The sequence below is a fragment of the Aphelocoma coerulescens genome, unplaced genomic scaffold (genome assembly GCF_041296385.1).
Source record: "Aphelocoma coerulescens isolate FSJ_1873_10779 unplaced genomic scaffold, UR_Acoe_1.0 HiC_scaffold_181, whole genome shotgun sequence".
Lineage (NCBI taxonomy): Eukaryota > Metazoa > Chordata > Aves > Passeriformes > Corvidae > Aphelocoma > Aphelocoma coerulescens.
Genome location: NW_027183529.1, coordinates 295,203 through 318,658, shown reverse-complemented (window position 1 = coordinate 318,658; position 23,456 = coordinate 295,203). Strand labels below are relative to the sequence as shown.

The window sequence follows — 23,456 nt, the reverse complement described above, 5'->3', positions numbered from 1 at the left end:
GGGTTAAAAATGGGGTTGAAATTGGGGGAGAAAGGGTTAAAAATGGGGTTGAAATTGGGGGAGAAAGGGTTAAAAATGGGGGGGAAAATGGAGGAGAAAGGGTTAAAAATGGGGTCGAAATTGGGGGAGAAAGGGTTAAAAATGGGGTCGAAATTGGGGGAGAAAGGGTTAAAAATGGGATCGAAATTGGGGGAGAAAGGGTTAAAAATGGGGGGGAAAATGGAGGAGAAAGGGTTAAAAATGGGGTCGAAATTGGGGGAGAAAGGGTTAAAAATGGGGTTGAAATTGGGGGAGAAATGGGTTAGAAATGGGGGGGAACAGGAGGAGAAAGGGTTAAAAATGGGATCGAAATTGGGGGAGAAAGGGTTAAAAATGGGATCGAAATTGGGGGAGAAAGGGTTAAAAATGGGGTTGAAATTGGAGGAGAAAGGGTTAAAAATGGGGTTGAAATTGGAGGAGAAAGGGTTAAAAATGGGGTCGAAATTGGGGGAGAAAGGGTTAAAAATGGGGTTGGAATTGGGGGAGAAAGGGTTAAAAATGGGGTTGAAATTGGGGGAGAAAGGGTTAAAAATGGGGTCGAAATTGGGGGAGAAAGGGTTAAAAATGGGGTTGAAATTGGAGGAGAAAGGGTTAAAAATGGGGTCGAAATTGGGGGAGAAAGGGTTAAAAATGGGGTTGGAATTGGGGGAGAAAGGGTTAAAAATGGGGTTGAAATTGGGGGAGAAAGGGTTAAAAATGGGGGGGAAAATGGAGGAGAAAGGGTTAAAAATGGGGTTGAAATTGGGGGAGAAAGGGTTAAAAATGGGGACAAAATTGGGGGAGAAAGGGTTAAAAATGGGGTTGAAATTGGAGGAGAAAGGGTTAAAAATGGGATCGAAATTGGGGGAGAAAGGGTTAAAAATGGGGTTGAAATTGGAGGAGAAAGGGTTAAAAATGGGGTCGAAATTGGGGGAGAAAGGGTTAAAAATGGGGTTGAAATTGGAGGAGAAAGGGTTAAAAATGGGGTTGAAATTGGGGGAGAAAGGGTTAAAAATGGGGTCGAAATTGGGGGAGAAAGGGTTAAAAATGGGGTCGAAATTGGGGGAGAAAGGGTTAAAAATGGGGTCGAAATTGGAGGAGAAAGGGTTAAAAATGGGGTCGAAATTGGGGGAGAAAGGGTTAAAAATGGGGTTGAAATTGGAGGAGAAAGGGTTAAAAATGGGGTTGAAATTGGGGGAGAAAGGGTTAAAAATGGGGTCGAAATTGGGGGAGAAAGGGTTAAAAATGGGGTCGAAATTGGGGGAGAAAGGGTTAAAAATGGGGTCGAAATTGGGGGAGAAAGGGTTAAAAATGGGGTTGAAATTGGAGGAGAAAGGGTTAAAAATGGGGGGGAAAACGGAGGAGAAAGGGTTAAAAATGGGGTCGAAATTGGGGGAGAAAGGGTTAAAAATGGGGTTGGAATTGGGGGAGAAAGGGTTAAAAATGGGGTTGAAATTGGGGGAGAAAGGGTTAAAAATGGGGTTGAAATTGGGGGAGAAAGGGTTAAAAATGGGATCGAAATTGGGGGAGAAAGGGTTAAAAATGGGGTTGGAATTGGGGGAGAAAGGGTTAAAAATGGGGTTGAAATGGGGGGGAGAAGGGGTTAAAAATTGCACTAAAATTGGGTGGAAAAGGGTTAAAAATGGGATTAAAATTGGGTGGGAAAACGGGTAAAGAAAGAGTTAAAATTGCGTTAAAATGGGGGGGAAATTGGGGGAGAAAGGGTTAAAAATTGCACTAAAATTGGGCAGGATCTATGGGGCAGAGATCTATGGGTCTGACCTGGATCTATGGGGGGCAGGGATCTATGGGGCAGGGATCTGTGGGGCAGCGAGTGGAACGTGTGGGTCCAAAATGGGTCCAAAACGAGCCCGAAATGGGTCCAAAATGGGATTTTTTTGGGGATTTGGAGCCGCTATGGGGCCGGGATCTATGGGGCAGGGATCTATGGGGCAGGGATCTATGGGGCAGGGATCTGTGGGGCAGTGAGTGGAACGTGTGGGTCCAAAATGGGTCCAAAACGAGCCCGAAATGGGATTTTTAGGGGGATTTGGAGCCTCTGTGGGGCAGAGATCTATGGGGCAGGGATCTGTGGGGCAGGGATCTATAGGGCAGGGATCTATGGGTCTGACCTGGATCTATGGGGCAGGGATCTGTGGGGCAGCGAGTGGAACGTGTGGGTCCAAAATGGATCCAAAACGAGCCCAAAATGGGTCCAAAATGGGATTTTTATGGGAATTTCGGCTCGTTATGGGGCAGGATCTGTGGGGCAGGCATCTATGGGGCAGGGATCTATGGGGCAGGGATCTGTGGGGCAGGGATCTATGGGACAGGGATCTGTGGGGCAGCGAGTGGAACGTGTGGGTCCAAAATGGGTCCAAAACGAGCCCGAAATGGGTCCAAAATGGGCCCAAAATGGGATTTTTTTGGGGATTTGGAGCCGCTATGGGGCCGGGATCTATGGGGCAGGGATCTATGGGGCAGAGATCTATGGGGCAGGATCTGTGGGGCAGCGAGTGGAACGTGTGGGTCCAAAATGGGTCCAAAACGAGCCCGAAATGGGATTTTTAGGGGGATTTGGAGCCTCTGTGGGGCAGAGATCTATGGGGCAGGGATCTGTGGGGCAGGGATCTGTGGGGCAGGGATCTATAGGGCAGGGATCTATGGGTCTGACCTGGATCTATGGGGCAGGGATCTGTGGGGCAGCGAGTGGAACGTGTGGGTCCAAAATGGGTCCAAAACGAGCCCAAAATGGGTCCAAAATGAGCCCAAAATGGGATTTTTTTGGGGATTTGGAGCCGCTATGGGGCCGGGATCTATGGGGCAGGGATCTATGGGGCAGGGATCTATGGGGCAGGGATCTGTGGGGCAGTGAGTGGAACGTGTGGGTCCAAAATGGGTCCAAAACGGGCCCGAAATGGGTCCAAAATGGGATTTTCATGGGAATTTGGGCTGGCTATGGGGCAGGATCTGTGGGGCAGGGATCTATGGGGCAGAGATCTATGGGGCAGAGATCTATGGGGCAGGATCTGTGGGGCAGTGAGTGGAACGTGTGGGTCCAAAATGGGTCCAAAACGGGCCCAAAATGGGTCCAAAATGGGATTTTTATGGGGATTTGGAGCCGCTATGGGGCAGGATCTGTGGGGCAGGGATCTATGGGGCAGGGATCTGTGGGTCACAGATGTGTGGGGCAGGGACGAGGAGCGCCGTGGGGCCGAGCGGCGCCGCGAGGAGAAGGCCAAGAAGAAGCTGGAGCGGAAGAGTCGGCGCGAGGAGGAGGAGGAGGAGGAGGAAGGCGGAGAGTGGGAGAAGGTCAAGTGCGGCGTCCCCCTGATCAAGGTGTGGGGCAGGGGGCAGCTGTGGGGCTGGGACCCCTAAGTGGGGGTTTGGGGGGGGATTTCTGTGGGGCTGGGACCCCTAAGTGGAATTTCAGGGCAGATTGGGACTGAATCCATGGGGCTGAGCCCCATAAGTGGAGGTTTTGGGGTGGTTTAGGGGTTTTTTTTTTGTGGGGCTCAGCCCCATAAGTGGAATTTGGGGGAGATTGGGGCTGAATCTATGGGGCTGAGCCCCATAAGTGGAGGGTTTGGGGGGGATTTCTGTGGGGCTCAGCCCCATAAGTGAAGGTTTGGGGTCAATCTATGGGGCTGAGCCCCACAAGTGGAGGTTTTGGGGTGGTTTAGGGGTTTTTTTTTTTGTGGGGCTCAGCCCCATAAGTGGAATTTGGGGGAGATTGGGGCTGAATCTATGGGGCTGAGCCCCATAAGTGGAGGTTTTGGGAGGGTTTGGGGTGGTTTGGGGGGGATTTCTTTGGGGCTCAGCCCCATAAGTGGAGATTTTGGGGTGGTTTGGGGGGGATTTCTGTGGGGCTGAACCCCATAAGTGAAGGTTTGGGGTCAATCTATGGGGCTCAGCCCCACAAGTGGAGATTTTGGGGTGGTTTGGGGGGGATTTGTGTGGGGCTGGGACCCCTAAGTAGAATTTCAGGGCAGATTGGGACTGAATCCATGGGGCTGAGCCCCATAAGTGGAGGTTTTGGGAGGGTTTGGGGCGGTTTGGGGGGGATTTCTGTGGGACTCAGCCCCATAAGTGAAGGTTTGGTGTCAATCTATGGGGCTCAGCCCCATAAGTGCCATTTTTAGGGGGATTTTTGGGCTCTCAGCCCCATAAGTGGCGCTTGGGGGTCCCGATCCGGGCCCAGCCCCATAAGTGGCACTTGGGGGTCCCGATCCGGGCCCAGCCCCATAACTGGAGGCCGCTGTGGGGCAGGAGAAGCCCAAGATGTTCGCCAAGGGCACCGAGATCACCGTGGGGCTCGTGGTGAAGAAACTCAACGAGATCCTGCAGGCCCGCGGCAAGAAGGGAACCGACAGGTCAGGGCTGCCCCATAGATCCTGCCCCATAGATCCCTGCCCCACAGATCCCTGCCCCATAGATCCTGCCCCATAGCGGGTCAAAATTCCCATGAAAATCCCATTTTTGGGTCATTTTTGAGCCATTTTTGACTCATAAATTCCAGCCCTGCCCCATAGATCCCTGCCCCATAGATCCTGCCCCATAGATCCTGCCCCATAGCGGGTCAAAATTCCCATGAAAATCCCATTTTTGGGTCATTTTTGAGCCATTTTTGGGTCATTTTGAGCCATTTTTGACTCATAAATTCCAGCCCTGCCCTATAGATCCCTGCCCCATAGATCCTGCCCCATAGATCCCTGCCCCATAGATCCCTGCCCCATAGATCCTGCCCCATAGATCCTGCCCCATAGCAGGTCAAAATTCCCATTAAAATCCCGTTTTTGGGTCATTTTTGAGCCATTTTTGGGTCATTTTGAGCCATTTTTGACTCATAAATTCCAGCCCTGCCCCATAGATCCCTGCCCCATAGATCCTGCCCCATAGATCTCTTCCCCATAGATTCCTGCCCCATAGCGAGCTGAAATTCCCTTTAAAATCCATTTTTGGGTCATTTTTGAGCCTTTTTTGAATCAGAAATTTCCTTCTCTGCCCCATAGATGCCTGCCCCACAGATCCCTGCCCCACAGATCTTGCCCCATAGATCCTGCCCCATAGCGGGTCAAAATTCCCATTAAAATCCCATTTTTGGGTCATTTTTGAGTCATTTTAAGCCGATTTTTGACCCATAGATTTCTTTTTCTGCCCCATAGATTCCAGCCCTGCCCCACAGATCCCTGCCCCATAGATCCCTGCCCCATAGCGAGCTGAATTCCCATAAAAATCCCGTTTTCAGGTCATTTTCAGCCGTTTTGGAGTCATTTTTAACCCAGATTTTCACCCATTTTAACCCAAATTTTCACCCATTTTTAACCCAAATTTTCACCCATTTTAACCCAAATTTTCACCCGTTTTTAACCCAAATTTTTACCCATTTTTAACCCAAATTTTCACCCATTTTAACCCAAATTTTCACCTGTTTTTACCCAAATTTTCACCCATTTTAACCCAAATTTTCACCCATTTTAACCCAAATTTTCACCTCTTTTTACCCAAATTTTCACCCATTTTAACCCAAATTTTCACCTGTTTTTACCCAAATTTTCACCCATTTTAACCCAAATTTTCACCTGTTTTAACCCAAATTTTCACCCATTTTTAGCCCAAATTTTCACCCATTTTTAACCCAAATTTTCACCCATTTTTACCCAAATTTTCACCCATTTTTAACCCAAATTTTCACCCATTTTAACCCAAATTTTCACCCATTTTAACCCAAATTTTTACCCATTTTTAACCCAAATTTTTACCCATTTTTAACCCAAATTTTCACCCATTTTAACCCAAATTTTCACTCATTTTAACCCAAATTTTCACCCATTTTAACCCAAATTTTCACCTGTTTTAACCCAAATTTTCACCCATTTTAACCCAAATTTTCACCCATTTTAACCCAAATTTTCACCCATTTTAACCCAAATTTTCACCTGTTTTAACCCAAATTTTCACCCATTTTTAACCCAAATTTTCACCCATTTTAACCCAAATTTTCACCCATTTTAACCCAAATTTTCACCTGTTTTTACCCAAATTTTCACCCATTTTTAACCCAAATTTTCACCCGTTTTTAACCCAAATTTTCACCCATTTTAACCCAAATTTTCACCCATTTTAACCCAAATTTTCACCCATTTTAACCCAAATTTTCACTCATTTTAACCCAAATTTTCATCCATTTTAACCCAAATTTTCACCTGTTTTAACCCAAATTTTCACCCATTTTTAACCCAAATTTTCACCCATTTTAACCCAAATTTTCACCCATTTTTACCCAAATTTTCACCCCATTTTTAACCCAAATTTTCACCCATTTTAACCCAAATTTTCACCCATTTTTAACCCAAATTTTCACTCATTTTAACCCAAATTTTCACCCATTTTTAACCCAAATTTTCACCCCTTTTAACCCAAATTTTCACCCATTTTTAACCCAAATTTTCACTCATTTTAACCCAAATTTTCACCCCTTTTTACCCAGATTTTCACCCCTTTTTACCCAAATTTTCACCCATTTTAACCCAAATTTTCACCCCTTTTTACCCAAATTTTCACTCATTTTAACCCAAATTTTCACCCATTTTTAACCCAAATTTTCACCCATTTTAACCCAAATTTTCACCCATTTTTAACCCAAATTTTCACCCATTTTAACCCAAATTTTCACCCATTTTTAACCCAAATTTTCACCCATTTTAACCCAAATTTTCACCCATTTTTAACCCAAATTTTCACCCATTTTAACCCAAATTTTCACCTGTTTTTACCCAAATTTTCACCCGTTTTTACCCAAATTTTCACCCATTTTAACCCAAATTTTCACCCATTTTTACCCAAATTTTCACCCATTTTTAACCCAAATTTTCGCCCGTTTTTACCCAAATTTTCACCCATTTTAACCCAAATTTTCACTCATTTTAACCCAAATTTTCACCTGTTTTTACCCAAATTTTCACCCATTTTAACCCAAATTTTCACTCATTTTAACCCAAATTTTCACCTGTTTTTAACCCAAATTTTCACCCATTTTAACCCAAATTTTCACCCATTTTAACCCAAATTTTCACCCATTTTAACCCAAATTTTCACCTGTTTTTACCCAAATTTTCACCCATTTTTAACCCAAATTTTCACCCATTTTTAACCCAAATTTTCACCCATTTTAACCCAGATTTTCACCCATTTTTACCCAAATTTTCACCCATTTTAACCCAAATTTTCACCCATTTTAACCCAAATTTTCACCCATTTTTAACCCAAATTTTCACCCGTTTTAACCCAAATTTTCACCCATTTTAACCCAAATTTTCACCCATTTTTAGCCCAAATTTTCATCCATTTTAACCCAAATTTTCACCTGTTTTAACCCAAATTTTCACCCGTTTTTACCCAAATTTTCACCCATTTTAACCCAAATTTTCACCCATTTTAACCCAAATTTTCACCTGTTTTTACCCAAATTTTCACCCGTTTTAACCCAAATTTTCACCCATTTTAACCCAAATTTTCACCTGTTTTAACCCAAATTTTCACCCATTTTTAACCCAAATTTTCACCCATTTTACCCCAAATTTTCACCCATTTTAACCCAAATTTTCACCCATTTTAACCCAAATTTTCACCCATTTTAACCCAAATTTTCACCCATTTTAACCCAAATTTTCACCTGTTTTTACCCAAATTTTCACCCATTTTAACCCAAATTTTCACCTGTTTTAACCCAAATTTTCACCCATTTTTAGCCCAAATTTTCACCCATTTTTAACCCAAATTTTCACCCATTTTTACCCAAATTTTCACCCATTTTTAACCCAAATTTTCACCCATTTTTACCCAAATTTTCACCCATTTTAACCCAAATTTTCACCCATTTTTACCCAAATTTTCACCCATTTTAACCCAAATTTTCACCCATTTTAACCCAAATTTTTACCCATTTTTAACCCAAATTTTTACCCATTTTTAACCCAAATTTTCACCCCATTTTTACCCAAATTTTCACCCATTTTTAACCCAAATTTTCACCTGTTTTAACCCAAATTTTCACCCATTTTTACCCAAATTTTCACCTGTTTTTACCCAAATTTTCACCCATTTTTAACCCAAATTTTCACCCATTTTTACCCAAATTTTCACCCATTTTTAACCCAAATTTTCACCCATTTTAACCCAAATTTTCACTCATTTTAACCCAAATTTTCACCCGTTTTTACCCAAATTTTCACTCATTTTAACCCAAATTTTCACCCATTTTTACCCAAATTTTCACCCATTTTAACCCAAATTTTCACTCATTTTAACCCAAATTTTCACCCATTTTAACCCAAATTTTCACCCGTTTTAACCCAAATTTTCACCTGTTTTTACCCAAATTTTCACCCATTTTAACCCAAATTTTCACCCATTTTAACCCAAATTTTCACCTGTTTTACCCAAATTTTCACCCATTTTAACCCAAATTTTCACCCATTTTAACCCAAATTTTCACCCATTTTAACCCAAATTTTCACCCCGTTTTTACTCAAATTTTCACCCATTTTAACCCAAATTTTCACCCATTTTTAACCCAAATTTTCACCCGTTTTAACCCAAATTTTCACCCATTTTTAACCCAAATTTTCACCCATTTTAACCCAAATTTTCACCCATTTTAACCCAAATTTTCACCCATTTTAACCCAAATTTTCACCCATTTTAACCCAAATTTTCACCTGTTTTAACCCAAATTTTCACCCATTTTTTACCCAAATTTTCACCCATTTTAACCCAAATTTTCACCCATTTTAACCCAAATTTTCACCCATTTTTAACCCAAATTTTCACTCATTTTTAACTCTTTCTTTCACCCATTTCTAACCCAGATTTTCACCCATTTTAACCCAAATTTTCACCCATTTTTAACCCAAATTTTCACCCATTTTAACCCAAATTTTCACCTGTTTTTACCCAAATTTTCACCCATTTTTAACCCAAATTTTCACTCATTTTAACCCAAATTTTCACCCGTTTTAACCCAAATTTTCACCCATTTTAACCCAAATTTTCACCCATTTTAACCCAAATTTTCACCCATTTTAACCCAAATTTTCACCCATTTTTAACCCAAATTTTCACCCATTTTACCCCAAATTTTCACCTGTTTTTACCCAAATTTTCACCCATTTTAACCCAAATTTTCACCCATTTTTAACCCAAATTTTCACCCATTTTAACCCAAATTTTCACCCGTTTTTACCCAAATTTTCACCTGTTTTTACCCAAATTTTCACCCATTTTAACCCAAATTTTCACCCGTTTTAACCCAAATTTTCACCCATTTTAACCCAAATTTTCACCCATTTTAACCCAAATTTTCACCTGTTTTTACCCAAATTTTCACCCATTTTAACCCAAATTTTCACCCCTTTTTACCCAAATTTTCACCCATTTTAACCCAAATTTTCACCTGTTTTAACCCAAATTTTCACCTGTTTTAACCCAGATTTTCACCCATTTTAACCCAAATTTTCACCCATTTTAACCCAAATTTTCACCCATTTTAACCCAAATTTTCACCCATTTTTAACCCAAATTTTCACCCATTTTACCCCAAATTTTCACCCGTTTTAACCCAAATTTTCACCCATTTTTAACCCAAATTTTCACCCATTTTAACCCAAATTTTCACCCATTTTTAACTCTTTCTTTCACCCATTTTTCACCCATTTTCGCCCAGTTTTAGCCCATTTTTTACTCAGTTTTTAACCTTTTTTAAACTCGATTTTAAGCCCATTTTTAACCCCATTTTTGCCCCTTTTAATCCCAATTTTTTTTCATTTTTCACCCCGTTTTTAACCCTTTTCTTACCCGATTTTCACCCAATTTGGATCCCATTTTTAACCCTTTCTTTACCCCATTTCCATGTGGTTTTCACTCCATTTTATTTCAATTTTCACCCCATTTTTAACCTTTTTTTTACCCCATTTCCACCCGTTTTTCACCCAATTTTATCCCCATTTTTAACCCTTCTTTTACCCCTTTTCCACTCATTTTTAACCCTTTTTTACCTCATTTTTAACCTTTTCTTTACCCCATTTCCACCTCTTTTTCACCCAATTTCATCCCCATTTTTAATCCTTTCTTTACCCCATTTCCATCTGTTTTTCACCCAATTTTATTTCGATTTTTATCCCATTTTTAACCCTTTCTTTTACCCCATTTCCACCTCTTTTTCACCCAATTTTATCCCCATTTTTACCCCATTTTTAACCCTTTCTTTACCCCATTTCCACCTGTTTTTCACCCAATTTTATTTCTATTTTCACCCCATTTTTAACCCTTCTTTTACCCCATTTCCACCCATTTTTAACCCTTTCTTTATCCCATTTTCATCACTTTTTCACCCAATTTTATCCCCGTTTTCCACCCATTTTTAACCCTTTCTTTATCTCATTTTTAACCTTTTCTTTACCCCATTTCCACCTCTTTTTCACCCAATTTCATCCCCATTTTTAACCCTTTCTTTACCCCATTTCCACCTGTTTTTCACCCAATTTGGATCCCGTTTTTAACCTTTTCTTTACCCCATTTCCATCTGTTTTTCACCCAATTTTATTTCGATTTTTATCCCATTTTTAACCCTTTCTTTTACCCCATTTCCACCTCTTTTTCACCCAATTTTATCCCCATTTTTAACCCTTTTTTACCCCTTTTCCACTCATTTTTAACCCTTTCTTTACCTCATTTTTAACCCTTTCTTTACCCCATTTCCACCTGTTTTTCACCCAATTTTATTTCTATTTTCACCCCATTTTTAACCCTTCTTTTACCCCATTTCCACCCATTTTTAACCCTTTCTTTATCCCATTTTCATCACTTTTTCACCCAATTTTATCCCCGTTTTCCACCCATTCTTAACCCTTTCTTTATCTCATTTTTAACCTTTTCTTTACCCCATTTCCACCTCTTTTTCACCCAATTTCATCCCCATTTTTAACCCTTTCTTTACCCCATTTCCACCTGTTTTTCACCCAATTTGGATCCCGTTTTTAACCTTTTCTTTACCCCATTTCCACCACTTTTTCACCCAATTTTATTTCTATTTTCACCCCATTGTTAACCCTTCTTTTACCCCATTTCCACCTGTTTTTCACCCAATTTTATCCCCATTTTTACCCCATTTTTAACCCTTCCTTTACCCCATTTCCACCCATTTTTAACCCTTTCTTTACCTCATTTTTAACCTTTTCTTTACCCCCTTTTTAACCCTTCCTTTACCCCATTTCCGCCCATTTTTAACCCTTTCTTTACCCCATTTCCCACCCCGTTTTTTGCTCCGTTTCCCCCGTTTTTCACCCGATTTTCACCCCGTTTTTTTCCCCCCACACTTCCCACCCCCTTTCCCACCCGTTTTTAACCCTTTCCTGCCCCCAGGGCGGCCCAGATCGAGCTGCTGCAGCACCTGGTGGCCGTGGCCCACGAGCACAACCTGGGGGTGCCGCTGGAGCTGAAAATCAAATTCAACATCGTGGCCTCGCTCTACGACTACAACCCCAACCTGGCGGCCTACATGAAGGTCAGGAAGGGGTTAAAAACGGGCGGGAAAGGGTTAAAAAGGGAGGGGGGGAGGTTGGGGTGGGAAAGGGTTAAAAACGGGGCGAAAATCGGGCGAAGAAAGGGTTAAAAATGGGGGGGAATTGGTGAAAAAGGGGGAAATAAAGGGTTAAAAATGGGGGGATTGGGGTTAAAAATAATGCCAATCTATGGGGCACAGGGGGATCTGTGGGGCTGGGGTTGATCTGTGGGGCCAGGGCTGATCTATGGGGCTGATCTATGGGGCTGATCTATGGGGCTGGGGCTGATCTATGGGGCTGATGCTGATCTCTGGGGCTGATCTCTGGGGCTGGGACTGATCTATGGGGCGCCCCCCAGCCCGAGCTGTGGCAGAAGTGCCTGGGCTGATCTATGGGGCTGGGGCTGATCTCTGGGGCTGATCTATGGGGCTGATCTATGGGGCTGGAGCTGATCTATGGGGCGCCCCCCAGCCCGAGCTGTGGCAGAAGTGCCTGGGCTGATCTATGGGGCTGATCTATGGGGCTGATCTATGGGGCTGATCTATGGGGCTGGGGCTGATCTATGGGGCTGGGGCTGATCTCTGGGGCTGATCTCTGGGGCTGATCTATGGGGCTGATGCTGATCTCTGGGGCTGATCTATGGGGCTGATCTGTGGGGCGCCCCCCAGCCCGAGCTGTGGCAGAAGTGCCTGGGCTGATCTATGGGGCTGATCTGTGGGGCTGATCTATGGGGCTGGGGCTGATCTGTGGGGCTGATCTATGGGGCTGGGGCTGATCTGTGGGGCTGATCTCTGGGGCTGATCTATGGGGCTGATGCTGATCTCTGGGGCTGATCTATGGGGCTGATCTATGGGGCGCCCCCCAGCCCGAGCTGTGGCAGAAGTGCCTGGGCTGATCTATGGGGCTGATCTATGGGGCTGGGGCTGATCTATGGGGCTGGGGCTGATCTATGGGGCTGGGGCTGATCTCTGGGGCTGATCTCTGGGGCTGATCTATGGGGCTGGGGCTGATCTATGGGGCTGATCTATGGGTCTGGGGCTGATCTCTGGGGCTGATGCTGATCTCTGGGGCTGATCTATGGGGCTGATCTATGGGGCTGGAGCTGATCTATGGGGCTGGGGCTGATCTCTGGGGCTGATGCTGATCTCTGGGGCTGATCTATGGGGCTGATCTATGGGGCTGGGGCTGATCTATGGGGCTGATCTCTGGGGCTGATCTCTGGGGCTGGAGCTGATCTCTGGGGCTGGGGCTGATCTATGGGGCTGATCTATGAGGCTGGGACTGATCTATGGGGCTGGGGCTGATCTATGGGGCGCCCCCCAGCCCGAGCTGTGGCAGAAGTGCCTGGGCTGATCTATGGGGCTGATCTCTGGGGCTGATCTATGGGGCTGGGGCTGATCTGTGGGGCGCCCCCCAGCCCGAGCTGTGGCAGAAGTGCCTGGGCTGATCTATGGGGCTGATCTCTGGGGCTGATCTATGGGGCTGATGCTGATCTCTGGGGCTGATCTCTGGGGCTGATCTATGGGGCTGGAGCTGATCTATGGGGCTGGGACTGATCTATGGGGCGCCCCCCAGCCCGAGCTGTGGCAGAAGTGCCTGGGCTGATCTATGGGGCTGATCTATGGGGCTGATCTATGGGGCTGGGGCTGATCTATGGGGCTGGGGCTGATCTCTGGGGCTGATCTATGGGGCTGGGGCTGATCTATGGGGCTGATCTATGGGTCTGGGGCTGATCTCTGGGGCTGATGCTGATCTCTGGGGCTGATCTATGGGGCTGGGGCTGATCTATGGGGCTGATCTCTGGGGCTGATCTCTGGGGCTGATCTATGGGGCTGATCTATGGGGCTGGAGCTGATCTATGGGGCTGGGGCTGATCTCTGGGGCTGATGCTGATCTCTGGGGCTGATCTATGGGGCTGGAGCTGATCTATGGGGCTGGGGCTGATCTCTGGGGCTGATCTATGGGGCGCCCCCCAGCCCGAGCTGTGGCAGAAGTGCCTGGGCTGATCTCTGGGGCTGATCTCTGGGGCTGGGGCTGATCTATGGGGCTGGGGCTGATCTGTGGGGCTGGGACTGATCTCTGGGGCTGATCTATGGGGCTGGGGCTGATCTATGGGGCTGGGGCTGATCTGTGGGGCGCCCCCCAGCCCGAGCTGTGGCAGAAGTGCCTGGGCTGCATCGAGGAGCTCCTGGAGCTGCTCTTTGCCCACCCCGAGATCTTCGTGGGCGAAAACGTCCTGGAGGAGTCGGAGAACCTCAGCAACCCCGAGCAGGTGGGGCCGGGGGGCAGCTGTGGGGCCGGGGGGTCAGTTATGGGGCAGGGAGGGGATTTGGGGTCACTTGTGGGGCTGGGAGGGGGATTAGGAGCCGTTTATGGGGTGGTTTGGGGGTCGCTTGTGGGGCTGGGAGGGGGTTTGGGGCTTGTTTCTGGGATTTGGGGTCATTTATGGGGCGGTTCCGGGGTCACTTGTGGGGGTGGGGGGGTCACTTATGGGGCTGGAGGAGAATTTGTGGGGCTGAGGAGCTACTTACGGGGCTGGGAGTGAATCTATGGGGCTGAGGAGCCACTTATGGGGCTGGGGCGAATCTATGGGGCTGAGCAGCCACTTATGGGGCTGGGGGAGAATGTGGGGCTGAGGAGCCACTTATGGGGCAGGGGGAGAATCTGTGGGGCTGAGGAGCCACTTATGGGGCAGGGGGAGAATCTGTGGGGCTGAGGAGCCACTTATGGGGCAGGGGGAGAATCTGTGGGGCTGAGCAGCCACTTATGGGGCTGGGGGCAAATCTATGGGGGTGAGCAGCCACTTATGGGGCTGGGGGAGAATGTGGGGCTGAGGAGCCACTTATGGGGCTGGGGGAGAATCTGTGGGGCTGAGGAGCCACTTATGGGGCTGGGTGTGAATCTGTGGGGCTGAGCAGCCACTTATGGGGCTAGGGGTGAATCTATGGGCTGAGGAGCCACTTATGGGGCAGGAGGAGAATCTGTGGGACTGAGGAGCCACTTTTGGGGCTGGGTGTGAATCTGTGGGGCTGAGCAGCCACTTATGGGGCTGGGGGCAAATCTATGGGGCTGAGCAGCCACTTATGGGGCAGGAGGAGAATCTATGGGGCTGAGGAGCCACTTGTGGGGCAGGAGAGTCCCTTTTAGACTTTCTAACTCCCCTTATGGGGCTGAGGCTCTTTCTGTGGGGCTGGGGGTGAATCTGTGGGTCCCAGGGGGGTGCCACGTGGGTCCGAGGCCCCACTTGTGGGTCCAGCCCCACACATTTCCGCCCCACGGCAGCCGTTCCGGGTGCGGGGCTGCGTCCTGACCCTGGTGGAGCGAATGGACGAGGAGTTCACCAAGATCATGCAGAACACCGACCCCCACTCCCAGGGTGGGTGCACGTGTGGGGCTGGGGGGCACGTGTGGGGCTGGGGCGGGGAGATGTGGGGCAGAGACCCCCACGTTCTGCCCCATAGATTCGCGAAAACTCCGAAAAGAAAGCTTAAAAAAAGGGGATTTCGGTCATTTTGGTGCGAATTTCCATCGGTTTTGCCCCGGATTTGGGGTTTCTGTGGGGCAGAGGGGTGAATGTGGGGCAGGGACCCCACAAGTTCTGCCCTATAGATTCACGAAAACCCCCCAAAATCCCTAAAAAAAACTAAAAATGGGAATTTTGGTCATTTTTGCCCCAAATTTGGGGTTTCTAGGGGGCTGAGGAGCCTCTATGGGGCAGAGGTATCGATGCGGGGCAGAGACCCCCAAGTTCTGCCCCATAGATTCACGAAAACCCCCCAAAATCCTTGAACAAAGCTCTAAACGCCCTTAAAAATGGGAATTTGGGTCATTTTGCTGCAAATTTTCATCATTTTGGCCCAAAATTTGGGGTTTCTGTGGGGCTGAGGGGTCGGTGTGGGGCAGGTGAGCCCCAGGTGAGCCCCAGGTGAGCCCAGGTGAGCCCCAGGTGAGTCCAGGTGAGCCCCAGGTGAGCCCAGGTGAGCTCCAGGTGAGCCCCAGGTGAGCTCAGGTGAGCCCAGGTGAGCCCCAGGTGAGTCCAGGTGAGCCCCAGGTGAGTCCAGGTGAGCCCAGGTGAGCTCCAGGTGAGCCCCAGGTGAGCCCCAGGTGAGTCCAGGTGAGCCCCAGGTGAGTCCCAGGTGAGTCCAGGTGAGCTCAGGTGAGCCCAGGTGAGCCCAGGTGAGTCCAGGTGAGCCCAGGTGAGCTCAGGTGAGCCCAGGTGAGTCCAGGTGAGCTCCAGGTGAGCTCCAGGTGAGCCCAGGTGAGCCCAGGTGAGCCCAGGTGAGCTCCAGGTGAGTCCAGGTGAGCCCAGGTGAGTCCAGGTGAGCCCAGGTGAGCCCAGGTGAGCTCCAGGTGAGCTCCAGGTGAGTCCAGGTGAGCTCAGGTGAGCCCCAGGTGAGCTCAGGTGAGCCCAGGTTAGCTCCAGCTGAGCCCAGGTGAGTCCAGGTGAGCTCCAGGTGAGTTCAGGTGAGCTCCAGGTGAGCCCCAGGTGAGCTCCAGGTGAGCCCAGGTGAGCCCAGGTGAGTCCCAGGTGAGTCCAGGTGAGCCCAGGTGAGCCCAGGTGAGCTCCAGGTGAGCTCCAGGTGAGCCCCAGGTGAGCTCAGGTGAGCCCAGGTGAGCCCAGGTGAGCTCAGGTGAGTCCAGGTGAGCCCCAGGTGAGTCCAGGTGAGCTCCAGGTGAGCCCCAGGTGAGCCCAGGTGAGCTCCAGGTGAGTCCAGGTGAGCTCCAGGTGAGCCCAGGTGAGTCCAGGTGAGCCCCAGGTGAGCCCCAGGTGAGCCCAGGTGAGTCCAGGTGAGCTCAGGTGAGCCCAGGTGAGCCCAGGTGAGCCCCAGGTGAGTCCCAGGTGAGTCCAGGTGAGCCCCAGGTGAGTCCAGGTGAGCCCAGGTGAGCTCCAGGTGAGCTCCAGGTGAGCTCAGGTGAGTCCAGGTGAGCCCCAGGTGAGCCCAGGTGAGTCCAGGTGAGCTCAGGTGAGTTCAGGTGAGCCCAGGTGAATCCAGGTGAGCCCCAGGTGAGCTCCAGGTGAGCCCCAGGTGAGCCCAGGTGAGCTCCAGGTGAGTCCCAGGTGAGCCCCAGGTGAGCTCAGGTGAGCCCAGGTGAGTCCAGGTGAGCTCCAGGTGAGTCCCAGGTGAGCCCCAGGTGAGTCCAGGTGAGCTCCAGGTGAGCCCCAGGTGTGTCCAGGTGAGCCCAGGTGAGTTCAGGTGAGCCCCAGGTGAGCTCCAGGTGAGTCCCTAGAGAACTTGGAGGACCCAAATCCTGACCTGGAGCTCACCTGGGCTCACCTGGGGTGGTTCCTCTCAATTTCGGAGTGGTTCCTATGTTTTTTTTGGGGCAATTCCCCTGGATTTTGGGGCGGTTGGGATGAACTCCGGGAGCTCACCCAATGCCCGGACGAGCCTCCCCAGGTGACGCGGGGCCGCGTCGCGCAGAGTACGTGGAGCACCTGAAGGACCCAAATCCTGAACCAGGGCTCACCTGGAGCTCGCCTGGAGCTCACCTGGGGTGGTTCCCATGGATTTTGGGGTGGTTCCTGTGGATTTTGGGGTGGTTCCTGTGGATTTTGGGGCGGTTGGGATGAACTCCAAGAGCTTAGCTGGTGCCCGGATGAGCCTCCCCAGGTGCCGCGGGGCCGCGTCGCACAGAGTACGTGGAGCACCCGAAGGACCCAAATCCTGACCTGGGACTTACCTGGGGTGGTTCCCATGGATTTCGGGGTGGTTCCCATGGATTTTGGGATGGTTCCCATGGATTTTGGGGCGGTTGGGATGAACTCCGGGAGCTCACCCAATGCCCGGATGAGCCTCCCCAGGTGACGCGGGGCCGCGTCGCGCAGAGTACGTGGAACACCTGAAGGACCCAAATCCTGACCTGGGGCTCACCTAGGGTGGTTCCTATGGATTTTTGGGGCAATTCCCCTGGATTTTGGGACGGTTGGGATGAACTCCGGGAGCTCACCCAATGCCCGGATGAGCCTCCCCAGGTGACGCGGGGCCGCGTCGCGCAGAGTACGTGGAGCACCCGAAGGACCCAAATCCTGAACCAGGGCTCACCTGAAGCTCACTTGGAGCTCACCTGGGGTGGTTCCCATGGATTTTGGGATGGTTCCTGTGGATTTTGGGGTGGTTCCTGTGGATTTTGGGGCGGTTGGGATGAACTCCGAGAGCTTAGTCGGTGCCCGGATGAGCCTCCCCAGGTGGCGCGGGGCCGCGTCGCGCAGAGTACGTGGAGCACCTGAAGGACCCAAATCCTGAACCAGGGCTCACCTGGAGCTCACCTGGGGCTCACCTGGGGTGGTTCCCATGGATTTTGGGATGGTTCCTGTGGATTTTGGGATGGTTCCTGTGGATTTTGGGGCGGTTGGGATGAACTCCGAGAGCTTAGCCGGTGCCCGGATGAGCCTCCCCAGGTGACGCGGGGCCGCGTCGCACAGAGTACGTGGAGCACCCGAAGGACCCAAATCCTGACCTGGGGCTCACCTGGGGTGGTTCCTATGGATTTTTGGGGCAATTCCCCTGGATTTTGGGGCGGTTGGGATGAGCTCTGGGAGCTCAGCCGGTGCCCGGATGAGCCTCCCCAGGTGACGCGGGGCCGCGTCGCGCAGAGTACGTGGAGCACCTGAAGGACCCAAATCGTGACCTGGAGCTCACCTGGGACTTATCTGGGGTGGTTCCCATGGATTTTGGGATGGTTCCTGTGGATTTTGGGGCGGTTGGGATGAACTCCGGGAGCTCAGCCGGTGCCCGGATGAGTCTCCCCAGGTGACGCGGGGCCGTGTCGCGCAGAGTACGTGGAGCACCTGAAGGACGAGGGCCGCGTTTGCGCCATCATCGCGCGGCTGCAGCGCTACCTGCAGGGCAAGGGCAGCCCCGAGGAGCTGTGCCGCGTCTACCTGCGCCGCGTGCTCCACACCTACTACAAGTTCGACTACGGCGCCGCCCGCAGGAAGGGCGGGGCCGCCCAGGTGAGGCCGGAGAAGGAGGGGGAGGAGCAGGAGGAGAAGAAGGAGGAGGAGGAGAAGGAGAAGAAGGAGGAGGAGGAAGAGGAGGAGGAAGACTCGGAGGCGTTGATGGAGAGGTTGTGCAGGTGAGGGGGCGGCGGCCGGAGAGGGGGGGGGAGGTGGTTGGATGGGGGGGGAGTGGGGGTGGGGATGCACGTGGGGATACCTGGGTGGGGTCAGGGTGCACCTGGGCACACCTGGGTGGGGTCAGGGCACACCTGGAGGGGCTCAGGGCACACTTGGGCTTGGGTGGGTGAGGTCAGGGCACACCTGGGTGGGGTCAGGGCACACCTGGGCACATGCGGGCAGGGTCAGGACACACCTGGGTGGGGCTCAGGACACACCTGGGCAGGCTCAGGGCACACCTGGGCAGGGTCAGAGCACATCTGGGTGGGCTCAGGACACACCTGGGCACACCTGGGCGGGCTCAGGACGCACCTGGGTGGGCTCTGGGCACACCTGGGCAGGGCCAGGGCACACCTGGGCGGGCTCAGGACACACTGGGGTGGGGTCAGGACGGACCTGGGCACACCTGGGCGGGCTTAGGGCACACCTGGGCACACCTGGGCGGGCTCAGGGCACACCTAGGTGGGACCAGGGCACACCTGGGCAGGCTCAGGACATACCTAGGTGGGACCAGGGCACACCTGGGCAGGCTCAGGGCACACCTGGGCACACCTGGGCGGGCTCAGGACGCACCTGTGCCCCCGCCGGGCAGGTTCGTGTACGCCAAGGACCGCACGGACCGCATCCGCACCTGCGCCATCCTGTGCCACATCTACCACCACGCCCTGCACAGCCGCTGGTACCGCGCCCGCGACCTCATGCTGATGTCCCACCTGCAGGACAACATCCAGCACGCCGACCCGCCCGTGCAGGTGAGGGCACACCTGGGGGGGGAGGGGCACACCTGGAGGGGCAGAGACCCGCCCGTGCAGGTGAGGGCACACCTGGGGGGGGAGGGGCACACCTGGGGGCGTCAGAGACCCGCCCGTGCAGGTGAGGGCACACCTGGGGGGGGAGGGGCACACCTGGGGGGTGAGGGGCACACCTGGAAGGGCAGAGACTCACCTGGGGGGTAAAGACACACCTGGGCAGGTGAGGGGCACACCTGGGGGGGGAGGGGCACAGCTGGGGGGGGGTCAGAGACCCGCCCGTGCAGGTGAGGGCACACCTGGGGGGGGGAGGGGCACACCTGGGGGCGTCAGAGACCCGCCCGTGCAGGTGAGGGCACACCTGGGGGGGGAGGGGCACACCGGGGGGGGTCAGAGACCCGCCTGTGCAGGTGAGGGCACACCTGGGGGGGTCAGAGACCCGCCCGTGCAGGTGAGGGCACACCTGGGGGGGGAGAGGCACACCTGGGTGGGTGAGGGGCACACCTGGGGGATCAGGGGCACACCTGGGGGGGGAGAGGCACACCTGGGTGGGTGAGGGGCACACCTGGGTGGGTGAGGGGCACACCTGGGTGGGTGAGGGGCACACCTCGGGGCAGGGGCACACCTGGGTGGGTGAGGGGCACAGCTGGAGGGGCAGAGACCCGCCCGTGCAGGTGAGGGCACACCTGGGGGGGGGAGGGGCACACCTGGGGGGGCAGAGACCCGCCCGTGCAGGTGAGGGCACACCTGGGGGGCTGAGACAAACCTGAGGGGGGTGAGGGGCACACCTGGGGGCAGAGACTCACCTGGGGGGTGAAGACACACCTGGGGGGGGTGAGGGGCACACCTGGGGGATCAGGGGCACACCTGCGGGGGTGAGGGGCACACCTGGGGGGGTGAGGGGGGCACCTGGGGGGGGTCAGAGACACACCTGTGCAGGTGAGGGCACACCTGGGGACAGAGAGACACCTGGGCAGGTGAGGGGCACACCTGGGGGTGGTCAGAGACTCACCTGGGGGGGGTAAATGCACACCTGGGGGTGTAACACACACCTGGGCAGGGGAGGGGCACAGCTGGGGGGTGAGGGGCACACCTGGGGGGGTGAGGGGCACACCTGGGGGGGGGTCAGAGACCCGCCCGTGCAGGTGAGGGCACACCTGGGGGGGGAGAGGCACACCTGGGTGGGTGAGGGGCACACCTGGGTGGGTGAGGGGCACACCTCGGGGCAGGGGCACACCTGGGCAGGTGAGGGGCACACCTGGGGGGGTAGAGATGTGCACTTCTCCTGCCCCTCCAGGTGCCCTCACCTGCCCAGATGACCTCACCTGTCGCTCTGCTCCCCTCCCGAATCTCTCACCTGGGCACCCCTCCCACCTGCCCAGGTGCTCTCACCTGTGCCACCTCTCTCTAGGCGCCCTCACCCCCCCCAGGTGCCCTCACCTGTCCCACTCCTCCCCAGGTGCCCACCCCTCTCCAGCTGTCCTCACCCCCCCAGGTGCCCTCACCTGTCCCACTCCTCTCCACCTGCTTTCACCCCTCCAGGTGCCCTCACCTGTCCCACCTCTCTCCAGGTGCCCTCACTTGTCCCACTCCTCTCCAGGTGCCCTCACCTCCCCAGGTGCCCTCACCCCCCCAGGTGCCCTCACCTGTCCCACTCCTCTCCAGGTGCCCTCACCTGTCCCACTCCTCTCCAGGTGCCCACCCCTCTCCAGCTGCCCCCACCCCCCCAGGTGCCCTCACCTGTCCCACTCCTCCCCAGGTGCCCACCCCTCTCCAGCTGCCCTCACCCCCCCAGGTGCCCTCACCTGTCCCACCCCTCTCCAGATGCCCTCACCCCCCCCCCCCCCAGGTGCCCTCACCTGCCCAGGTGCCCTCACCTGTCCCACTCCTCTCCAGGTGCCCTCACCTGTCCCACCCCTCTCTAGATGCCCTCACCCCCCCAGGTGCCCTCACCTGTCCCACCCCTCTCCAAGTGCCCTCACCTCTCTCCAGGTGCCCTCACTTGTCCCACCCCTCTCTAGATGCCCTCACCCCCCCCAGGTGCCCTCACCTGTTCCACTCCTCTCCAGGTGCCCTCACCCCCCCAGGTGCCCTTACCTGTCCCATTTCTCTCCAGGTGCCCTCACCTGTCCAACCCCTCTCTAGATGCCCTCACCCCCCCAGGTGCCCTCCCCTGTCCCACTCCTCTCCAGGTGCCCTCACCTGTCCCACCCCTCTCCACCTGCCCTCACCCCCCCCCCAGGTGCCCTCACCCGTCTCTCTCCCCTCCCCCCCCGCAGATCCTCTACAACCGCACCATGGTCCAGCTGGGCATCTGCGCCTTCCGCCAGGGCCTGATCAAGGATGCCCACAACGCCCTGCTGGACATCCAGTCCTCGGGCCGTGCCAAGGAGCTCCTGGGCCAGGGGCTGCTCCTGCGCAGCCTCCAGGAGCGCAACGCCGAGCAGGAGAAGGTGGAGAAGCGGCGCCAGGTGCCCTTCCACATGCACGTCAACCTGGAGCTGCTCGAGTGCGTCTACCTGGTGGCGGCCATGCTGCTGGAGATCCCCTACATGGCCGCCCACGAGTTCGACGCGCGCCGCAGGATGATCAGCAAGCAGTTCCACCACCAGCTGCGCGTCGGCGAGAGGCAGCCCCTGCTGGGTGAGATGGGGGGGGGGGGGTGGGGTGGGTTGCGGGTTTGGGGGGTTTGGGGGGGTCAAGGATTGAGGTTTGAGGTCCGTAATTACGTGGGTTTGGTCTTGGTTGGGTTTTTGTAGCTCTTAAAATGGAGGTTTTGGTGGTTCTGGATGTTCCTCAAGCCACACTTGGGTGGTTTTGACCCAAATTTGGCGGTTTGGGGTGAAAAGTTGGAGTTTGGGGGTCAAAAGTTGGAGTTTGAGGTCTGTAATTACAAAGATCTGGCCTTAGTTTGGTTTTTGTGTCATCTAAAATGGAGGTTTTGGTGGTTCTTGGGGTTCCTCAAGTCACACTGGGTGGTTTTGACCCAAAGTGGGGGATTTAGGATAGAACTTTGGTGGTTTTGGGGTCAAAATTTGGGGTTTGAGGTCCATAATTATGTAGATCTGGCCTTGGTTTGGTTTTTGTATCTCTTAAAATGGAGGTTTTGGTGGTTCTTGAGGTTCCTCAAGCCACGCTTGGTGGTTTTGACCCAAATTTGGCAGTTTGGGGTCAAAATTTGGAGTTTTGGGGTCAAAAGTTGGAGTTTGAGGTCCGTAATTACAAAGATCTGGCCTTAGTTTGGTTTTTGTGTCATCTAAAATGGAGGTTCTGGTGGTTCTTGATGTTCCTCAAGCCACGCTTGGTGGTTTTGACCCAAAGTGGGGGATTTAGGATAGAACTTTGGTGGTTTTGGGGTCAAAATTTGGGGTTTGAGGTCCATAATTATGTAGATCTGGCCTTAGTTTGGTTTTTGTGTCATCTAAAATGGAGGTTTTGGTGGTTCTTGATGTTTCTCAAGCCACACTTGGTGGTTTTGACCCAAATTTGGCGGTTTGGGGTGAAAATTTGGAGTTTTGGGGTCAAAAGTTGGAGTTTGAGGTCCATGATTATATAGGTTCGGTCTTGGTTTGGTTTTTGTATCTCTTAAAATGGAGGTTTTGGTGGTTCTTGATGTTCCTCAAGCCACGTTTGGTGGTTTTGACCCAAATTTGGTGGTTTTGGGGTCAAAAGTTGGAGTTTTGGGTCAAAAGTTGGGGTTTGAGGTCCGTAATTATGTAGATCCGGCCTTGGTTTGGTTTTTGTGTCATCTAAAATGGAGGTTTTGGTGGTTCTTGGGGTTCCTCAAGCCACGCTTGGTGGTTTTGACCCGAAGTGGGGGATTTAGGATAGAACTTTGGTGGTTTTGGGGTCAAAATTTGGGGTTTGAGGTCCATAATTATGTAGATCCGGCCTTGGTTTGGTTTTTGTGTCATCTAAAATGGAGGTTTTGGTGGTTCTTGATGTTCCTCAAGCCACACTTGGTGGTTTTTACCCAAATTTGGCGGTTTGGGGTGAAAAGTTGGAGTTTGG

The 23,456-nt window shown here is 52.1% G+C and overlaps 1 protein-coding gene across 1 annotated transcript in view; it reads left to right on the top strand.

The window, feature by feature from the left end:
- The window catches only part of EIF3CL (eukaryotic translation initiation factor 3 subunit C like), a gene marked incomplete at its 5' end in the record, with an annotated part of 44,999 nt that overhangs the window by 10,408 nt on the left and 11,135 nt on the right, over positions 1-23,456 (top strand). Inside the window, 8 exon segments of the mRNA XM_068998838.1 lie at positions 3,213-3,357; positions 4,288-4,391; positions 11,440-11,581; positions 13,726-13,851; positions 14,862-14,955; positions 18,356-18,656; positions 19,289-19,448; positions 21,725-22,088. Of these exon segments, the coding sequence (XP_068854939.1) occupies positions 3,213-3,357; positions 4,288-4,391; positions 11,440-11,581; positions 13,726-13,851; positions 14,862-14,955; positions 18,356-18,656; positions 19,289-19,448; positions 21,725-22,088 (1,436 nt within the window).